We start from the raw sequence: 9,214 nt of genomic DNA on the forward strand, positions 1-9,214 counted from the left end.
ATTTTACAAACACAGTTATTATTTTTAATTAAATATTTTTTTATTTTGAATGAAATCAAAAGATTAGCAAAATAACCAATGTACCTCTAAATTTAACATTTTTAATCAAAACAATTAATTAATTGTTAATATGCATGAGTAAAATTAACATACATGCATACATCATGCTTTGATTGTATCAAATAACTGGTTCATTAATTCGAATGAAATCAATTATAATAAAATAAAAAACAAGAGTTTCTTTTAATAAAAATAAACCATTTTACCTATCTTACATACACGTATAAAAAAAATTTTAACCTTATCTACAAATGACCTGACCCAGTGCAGTAGTAGCCCTTACTGTATGTGTGTACTTTTTTACCCAGTAGGTGGCGATATATGTTAGTTAGGAAATACAGCTGTGGTTCTTGACGCAGTAGAATAAGAATGGCTTAACGCGTACGGAGGTTTCTTATCATTTCCGGTATCAGTCTGAAGCAGGACGACGTTGACAAATTGACATGAAATCCACATTTTCGCGGGGGTCATGTTTGTTAAATATGGCATAATGTATTAGAAATAATATAGATAGCATAACGACGCTGTATTGTATCGCGAGTTACCCCTTGTCATTTTTCACGCGCAAAAGCTAAAGCTAGCATGCGGCGAGCAGCTGGAATACAGTAAAGAGACAGCCGAGCCGCACACACTTTTTAGTCCGAGCTATCGAGTCAGTCATGGCCACTCGGCGTCTGACAGATGCCTTCTTGTTAATGCGGAACAATGCGATCCAAAACCGGCAGATATTGGCTGAGCAAGTGAGTACAAACGACCCCCGTCTGAGTACACGTAGCAATGCTGCGGTGAGTGGTTTGCATCGTTTTGACATTTTACTTGTGTGTGTTTGCATATAGCCAGTCTTACTTGTGCTAGCTAGACTAGTGAGTAATGAAGAATGGCTGTCTGTAAATGTAATTAGGGCAGATTTCTGTCATTGTTATTTCGTTGCCACGGCATTTCACCTCAGGACTCGATTCCCAGTTAAAGCTAATAAGTGTTACTTAGAAGCAAACAAAGGTTATGTTTAGCCTACAAAAGACTGTATTCAGCAAATATCGGTAGCTACGTTGAGGTAAAGCATGTGAAGACACGTTTATACAGTCTGTACCGTGGCTTTCGAGTCAGCTAAGAAATCAAGTATAGCAAGGATGGGGAACCTTTTCTCTTTTTTTTTTTAATTAAAAAAAAAAAATCTAAATGTGTATGCAGGGTGTCTACAGAGTCGCTACAATTAAAACAAATAAATGATCAGATTGGTTCTATATACACTCAGTGTTTTTAATTAATGACTGCATTTAATATGGCTAAGATTAGGGATGTTCGATACCACTTTTTACAGACAAATACCAGTAAGAGTATTCCCGCTTAAAAACTCACCTATACGATACCAAGTACCAATACCACTGGTCCTTTTGATGTATACAATTTCAATTAACACAGTGACAGATAATTGTGAACATAGACCTTTCTTTTTGACGCATGTTGATTCGCCGATGTGTCAAACCGCCGCAGTGTAGTGCCAACTACTGGGGAGGAGGACTGCTAAATGTCAGATTTTTTTGCTTTAAATATCGGTGGCTGGTATCTTCACTAGTACCTGACACATTGAAATAAGCCCGGTATAACCCGCTACTGATTCTTGTTGTTTGTACTCGCTCATTACTAGTCATGGTGTTGCGTATTGCACAAAAACAGGGGTCATCAACGACCTGAAAAGGTCACTGGTTCATTACAGCTAAAATCACCTTCCAAAATAAATTTTGCCTTCACCTTTCAGGTTTGCTTCAAATTTTGAGGTGTGATGGGCTTGTGCCCAGTTCAGGGCCCACCACCTCCCCCACCTGTATCCCCCAGAGTCAGCTAGGATAGGCTCCAACTCGCTTGCAATCCAAGAGAGGATAAGCGGTATGGAAAATGGATGGATGGTTAAAAATGGAAGGAAAAGACCAAAATACAAAAAATTTTGGTCTAAATCTCTTCATTACAGAGGGATAGGCTAGCAGACTTTCAGTCTAATTAGAGCTTTCTCTCGGCTTTAAACAGCTACTGGATATCTTGGAAAAAACACCACTACAGCAAAGCGGCCGAACGCGACTGAACTATCACGCGGTATGTGGTGTTATGCTGAAATCGAGTACCGTCTTGATGTCTCAGTGCATATTAATCGTACACTAGATGTATTAAATGAGGCAAAAAAAAAGAATAATCCTCCTTTTGTAATCATTTCCAAATATTTGTCTATTCAGTTGCTGTTGTAATACATTTGTTAAATACTGAAGCGTGTGGACACCCTGTAGATTATGAGCATTTGTGGATTTGTATTTAATTTTTATTTGCTTTTATAACAACTGGCGGATCGGCTCAAATGCTACATTTCTGGCTGAAGGTTCCCTAACCTTTTATGGGAAGTGTGTAGCTCCTAGAAAGCAGATTTGCACTATAAGTTCATCATGTAAAGCATGTTCCCAAAGACACAGGCCAAGAGGTAAATGTTGTTCACCCAGAGTTGAGTGTGTTTATCGTGGCAACTGCACTGATGAGCATGAAAACTTTTCCCTAGTGTTTTTCACACTGGAAAAATGAGGAGACCACAAAAAGGCTCTTTATCTTCATTATTGATGTATTCCTGGTTGTCGAGGTTAATATCGGGTCCTGTACATACAAACTGCCCGGCTAAACTTGATGTCTTGTTTTGTGCCTGTCTAGTCTGCTCCTGCTGTTGTCTGTATGTGTCGTAAACTTTGGCTCTTCTAAATGTATCACTGTAAAGAAACCAATCACAGTCAAGTGACACAGTCAACAATCTTGGCTAAAATACTTTTTGTTTTCTGTCTAACTACCTGCTTTGTGCCCTTTCTGTCATAATAAAATATCAATTTGAGTTAATTTTATGGTACAAAACAAGGCTTTTGCTGTGCTTTTCTTCAAGCTTTGACTGAAACAAATACAGTGGAACCTTTAACTAAACTAATCTGATTTGTTCATATTTTTAAGCTCTTGTATTGAAAGTGTAAAAAGAAGTCAACCAAGTTCATATTGAAACTTAATACATGTCTTAAATGTACTGATAAATGAATAACACCTAATGCAAATCTCCCTGCTTCTGAAAATGTCATTAATCTCCCTTTTAGACAACAGTTTTAATCACACCTTAAGCTGCGTTTTCATTTCAATATCAAAATTATTGTCTTATCCATATTAGACTGACCACTCAGATCTGGCTCATGCAAATTTTTCATTTGGCTGTAAGTTCTTTATTCAGTTCTATGGTTACCATACGACTACATTTGTCCTCTTTATCTTGCCTCGTCCAGTACTCCTTTCTTGTGCTTACATTTGGAAATGCAAAGGCTCAACGGAGCATATTACTTTTTTTGTCCAATTTTTAGCCTTATTTTTCCCAAAACGTTTGTTTGATTTTAAGGATGTTTAAATGTTATAGTTCCACTGTATATTAGTACATAATATGATCATACGTTAAACACACGGCCACAGTTTATATATACTGTATAAAAACTCTTTATAGGATTATAAAGTAATTATTGGTGGACTTTGTAACACTTGCTTGGTAATCATTGCTACAACTTTTGGGGCTCACTTCTGTTCTGCTTCTGTCCTCCTCTCCTTTTCCTCCTCTGCTATTGGATGGAACCACACTGCTATCTGCCAAACTGTAGGAGCTTGATGAGGTACTACTGTTGTGTTTCCTGGTACAATTCTCCTTGGTACTAAGAGTGGTGCACTAAATCTACCTGTAATTATATAAAGTGCTAACAGAAGTGTCTTGTTTTCAAGTTGGCTGACGATCGGATGGCGTTGGTGTCAGGAATCAGTCTGGATCCTGAAGCGGCTATCGGCGTCACCAGGAAGTTGCCTCCCAAATGGATAGAGGGCATCGATGAGGTAACCTGGACGAGAAACTTCCAAAACTCTTCCATATCATGTCTTACACCGCTAACGCTCCACTTTGGATACCTTTCAGATTCAGTATCAAATCTCACGGGTTCGTCAGAAGATGAAGGACCTGGCTTTGCTTCACGACAAGCATATGAATCGACCCACACTGGATGACAGTAGTGAAGAAGAGCATGCCATAGAAATCACAACACAGGAGATCACACAGGTATGCGCAGTAGGTGTGGCACGATTCATTACTTATATTGATGTATCAATTTATATTCCTACGATCCAAGTGGCTCGATCTGTCCTTGGCTAGTTAGCGTTCCGTGCGAAAATATATTGATTTAAATCATTTTAAAAGGTAATCAATAGATTGTATCGCTACTAGGAACTAAAGCATTAGATTTAAGCACGGCAGACTTTATATGGATGTGCGTGTGTGTTTTTTTAGTACATTTAATGATAAAGCCATTAATTGATTTTAAGTTTTCCTGTCGGTGACGTCGCAGGGGATCATGGGAGTATCAGTGTAGTTTTTTTCTGGTGCTATTGAATGGGCCGGTTTGAGAAGAAAACCACATCTCCCATGATCCCTTGCCAAGTACGCAGGAGATCATGGGAGATAAACATGCACAGTGCAGGAAATTTCATGTCGCATTGAGCAGAGCGCTAAACTAGTGGAATATGATGCGAAGCTTAAATCTGAAATATGGATGTATTTTTGTAGTAAACAAAAAGGATCAAGGCTAAAACATGACGGACATACAAAAAACTGTTTGCTGATCCCGGTTGACTACAAGCCGGCGAATACAAGTAATATGAGAACTTGAAGCCACTAAGTTGATGTACAATCACTGGGAACCAAGAAGCAAGCGAGGCAAACATCAATTTGTGCAACATTGCAAGCAGGTTTTCCTCATGACAGAACATGAACACGCTTGAGACAAGGTACAAAATTCCATCACGAACATCCATCCATTTTCTGAACCGCTTATCCTCACAAGGGTCGCGGGAGTGCGGGAGCCAATCCCAGCTATCATCGGGCAGGAGGCAGGGTACACCCTGAACTGGTTGCCAGCCAATCGCAGGGCACATAGAAACAAACAACCATTCGCACTCACATTCACACCTACAGGCAATTTTGAGTCTTCAATCAACCTATCATGCATGTTTTTGGGATGTGGGAGGAAACCGGAGTGACCAGAGAAAACCCACGGGGAGAACATACAAACTCCACACAGGTGGGGCCAGGGATTGAACCCCGGACCTCAGAACTGTGAGGCAGACGCTCTAACCAGTCGCCCACCATGCCGCCTATCACGTACATACTTCAGCAAAACGCTAACGACGACACAAGCTACTCAGAGCTACGTAACCACTACTGGGTAGTAATAAGTATGATTAGAACATCTGAACATTATGTATTTTGTGTTAAATTACAATCAGTGTGTTTATTCTTAACATATCTATTCTATGTTGAAGAACAACATCAGAAGTAGCCGTTAAACCTGCTGTTAATCCTACCTGAACAGATGTAACTTTTTTTTTTGTTTTTTTTTTTTTTATAAATAGTGTCAATGCATTTTTCATTAGTTTTTTATTGTATAGCCATAATTCATTTTACCTGATACATTTAAAAGAAACAAAAATAATTTTGAAAAGTTTAACCAGCATTGTCCAGTATCCAGGTATTTTCTCCCCACTCACACTGGTTTAATTTTTGGCTAAAGAGTTACTGACTCAATTTCCAAACACTGAATTGTTTCGTATTGTATCGTTCTAAATGAACCGATATTGTCCTTGAATCGAAACATGATACGAATCAAATCTCTCCCAAAATAAATCATTACACCCCTATTAAATATGTATTGAATGGCTATTTTTAAAAAATGTGTTTTCTTATATGCACATTGTTCTTAACCTCTATAAAAGTGGGTTGCGACTTGGCGACAATGGGAAAATGCAGGTCCAGGAGACAATAGTTGGGAACCACTTCTCTAGTAGTGTTTCCCAACTGCTGTGCCGCTGCACATTAGTGTGCCATCTGAGATTTTATTAGGTGTACTGACTCCCGTTCAACACGAGTTTAAATGTGATTGGTTAATTTTGAACAGCCACATCCCAGTTATGAGGGCGTGTCCACTTGTGCAGCCACATTATTTCAGTTGCTTATTTGTACTTCCTGCCCTGCAATTAGCTGGCGACCATTTCAGGGTGTACCCTGCCTCTCACCCAGAGTCAGCTGAGATAGGCGCCAGCGCGCCCACAATCCTAGTGAGGATTAGCGCTACGGAAAATGGATGGATGGATGGATGGATTTTACCTCCATAGGGCCCTCTCAAAGATTGTTTAAGAAATTGAGTTGTACAAGTTCTAGGTCACGTAAATAGTGGAAAGTTTTAGAATGATTTGTGTTGGTCTAATGTTTTTTATCACAAACCTCGCATTTGAACGGGGTGTTTCGACTTTTTATAGCCACTGTACCTATGCCAGCGACATATAGTGACAGGCAGAATGATTAAATGCGCTTCCGCTAGGTGACAGAAAGTGCAATTAACCTGTGTAGCCACCTCTTGCCTTTCATACAATGGAATTCATAGCTTTGTGTTCAACTACACATGCCCCGAATTCACACAATTACATTTGTGAATAAATTGAGATGAGCGCGTCATTATTTCAGCATGCGGTATAGTTTTTATTTGGTGGTGTGCCATGAGATTTTTATTATGTAAAATAATCTCTTGACTCAAAGTTTGGGAAACGCAGGTCTATCCTGATGTCTACAGTCAAAATGCTCACGGTTCCTCTCCTCCTCTGTGTCGAGTACAGATCTTCCACCGATGTCAGCGAGCCGTAACGGCCCTGCAGTCGCGCTGCGGCCACTGCACCGAGCAGGAGCAGAGACTACTGAGAAACGTGGTCTCGTCACTGGCGCAGAGTCTGCAGGAGCTGTCCATCAATTTCAGGCACACACAGTCCAGCTACTTAAAACGTATGCTTTATTATAATAATTCATATCTGTCAGAGAGGTCTTAATTTAATGCCGATCGAATACACATGAAATTGTCATTGTCGTATCTTGCAGGTATGAAGAATCGTGAGGAGCGATCAAAGCACTTTTTTGACTCAGGACCGTTAATGGAAGAGGATGAAGAGCTAGCTGTGTATGACAAGGTGTGTGGCTCTTTGAAAAGCAATCAGTCTTTTGGTTTAACTAAAATAATTACATTTAATATGTCCTCGGAATTATTTGCACAGTTGAAAGAACATTAGCAGAAAAACAAACATTGGTCCAAAAGTTTACCAACACAGTTGACTCATTGAAAATAAATAAAAAATAAATCCTCAATAATCCCTCCACCATTCACAGGAAATTACGCTAAATATTATTGTCATATTATCATCGTGCTAATACTTTGTTTCAGGGCTTTACAGATGACCAGTTAATGCTGGTGGAACAGAACACAGTCATGGTGGAAGAGCGAGAGCGGGAGATCAGACAAATAGTTCAGTCCATCTCGGATCTGAATGAGATTTTCCGGGATTTGGCCGGAATGGTGGTGGAGCAGGTATTCCATCGATCCCTGTGCATGACTTACAAAATAGATAGTAGAGCATGTTCACGTATAAATTTTTTTCTATACAAGTAAAGCCAAATAATAACAGCAGTTGAGCACCTGAATTCAAAATTCTGCCAGTAAAATGTCTGCTGTTGTTCCTCAAGGGCACCGTTCTTGACAGAATCGACTTCAATGTGGAGCAAGCGTGTGTCAAAACAGACGATGGCTTGAAACAGTTACAAAAGGTAAAGCCAGTCTGCACGTATCCATGTGTAATGAAAACTGTCAAATGCATACAGTACCGTGTATGCATTTGATCATCTTTTCTTGTTCTTCGCAGGCAGAGCAGTACCAGAAGAAAAACAGGAAGATGCTGGTCATTTTGATCCTCTTTGTCATAGTCATCATTCTAATTATTATTCTTTTTTCAACCAAGTTTTAATATTGCATTCCTTTTGCTCCTCTGTGAGTGTTTGTTGTGGACCTCTGCTCAAAACCAAGTTGACAGCCTTTCACACCAAGCAGCAAAATGAAAATCCACGTCTGTTTTCTGGTGTGCTTTGGGCTGTACCAAGATTTTTATTTTATTTTTATTTTTTTTAAATCAAAGACACAATCAACAGTATGATTGAGCTGAGGCGGATTTATGTGACTCACACCTAATTGTCTAGGCCTATACTTGACCGTGTTGGTATATCTATCTTTCTCAAGAGAAAACACTTTACAGCATACATAACTGGACAAGCATGTGTATTGTTGAAATAGTGCTCTCTCCTTTTTTTCAATGTGCAAATGGGGTGAAAATACTTAGAAAAGCAGTGTTTTATTGTTAAAGGCTGTGAGAGCAGCACCAAGCATTACAACAGCCATTCACTACAAAAATATTCTACAGTGTAAGGACAGCATTTTGATCATTTAAACCTTTTCGGTTCTGATTTCATGATACTACTGAAGCGGTTGAAGTACTGCTGCTTGCCTGAGGGGGTTAGGCAGCTGGCTCCCTGATCCATCCCATCATTTTAAAATCACCTATTTGTCATCCAAATGTTTTTTGTTTGTTATTTTAAATGTCTTTTGTTTGTTTCATGGTCCTTGCATTAAGTGCTACCTTTTTTTTAACTGCAGTTTGCACATACTTGAGGCCTGAGCAAGACGGTGTTATGGATGTAATACTACTGTCATCTGTATGATAAAAAGAATTATTTATTTAAAAAAAAAAAAACTACAAATGATCGAGGAGCAGAATTACTGTGTGTTAAGTATAACCAGTATCTTAAATCTTTACTATTCATTGTCATCACTCAATTAAGAAAACTGTGATCCATCCCAGACAACCAGTTACATAGAGACAGCATTGTTTTATTCTGGTGTTGTTTTGTTCTTGCTCTGTTGATCTATAAAGACTGATATGATGAAAAGATGAAGAGCTTTATTTGACAAATCTGTACCCCACTGTCAGAGCTACATGGCTCAGTGTGGCCGCTGTCACAAGTGTCCTTGGGCAACACACACTGCCCCGTTGCTGCTCATGTTGTGTCTTCTGCGGTGTGAATGAGCTTCTTGGTGACCATCCACCATCGTCGGTAGCCCCCTTTAGAGTCTCTATTGTACAAATTGCACCACACGGAATGGCTTGTGGGGGTCAAAGTTGACACTTGAATTTCTTTCCTGCCTTCAGGGGTAGCATCGAAGCCACAATTCCAGGAACGGGG

The 9,214-nt window shown here is 39.4% G+C and overlaps 1 protein-coding gene across 3 annotated transcripts; it reads left to right on the forward strand.

Annotated features, from left to right (window-relative positions):
- The first annotated feature begins 429 nt into the window (after positions 1-429).
- Positions 430-8,743, forward strand: stx16 (syntaxin 16). Of its 3 annotated transcripts, XM_061688909.1 has the most exons (9): positions 430-845; positions 3,720-3,731; positions 3,838-3,945; positions 4,025-4,165; positions 6,772-6,934; positions 7,028-7,116; positions 7,368-7,511; positions 7,667-7,747; positions 7,843-8,743. In XM_061688909.1, the coding sequence occupies exons 1-9, from the start codon at positions 720-722 to the stop codon at positions 7,942-7,944; spliced, it is 966 nt and encodes a 321-aa protein (XP_061544893.1). In that variant the 5' UTR covers positions 430-719; the 3' UTR covers positions 7,945-8,743. The 3 variants fall into 3 exon arrangements, with proteins under 3 accessions (XP_061544893.1, XP_061544894.1, XP_061544895.1); XM_061688910.1 differs by lacking the exon at positions 3,720-3,731; XM_061688911.1 differs by lacking the exon at positions 3,720-3,731 and having other exon boundaries at positions 430-800.
- Positions 8,744-9,214: the final 471 nt, after the last annotated feature.

Source organism: Phycodurus eques, chromosome 10, assembly GCF_024500275.1.
Source record: "Phycodurus eques isolate BA_2022a chromosome 10, UOR_Pequ_1.1, whole genome shotgun sequence".
Classification (NCBI taxonomy): Eukaryota; Metazoa; Chordata; class Actinopteri; order Syngnathiformes; family Syngnathidae; genus Phycodurus; species Phycodurus eques.

Bases quoted from the DNA above. Each gene is read 5' to 3' on its own strand.
- stx16 (XM_061688909.1), top strand. From the start codon at position 720: ATGGCCACTCGGCGTCTGACAGATGCCTTCTTGTTAATGCGGAACAAT. The intron at 3,946-4,024 runs GTAACCTGGACG...GATACCTTTCAG, and splicing joins GGATAGAGGGCATCGATGAG to ATTCAGTATCAAATCTCACG. The intron at 7,117-7,367 runs GTGTGTGGCTCT...ACTTTGTTTCAG, and splicing joins AGCTAGCTGTGTATGACAAG to GGCTTTACAGATGACCAGTT.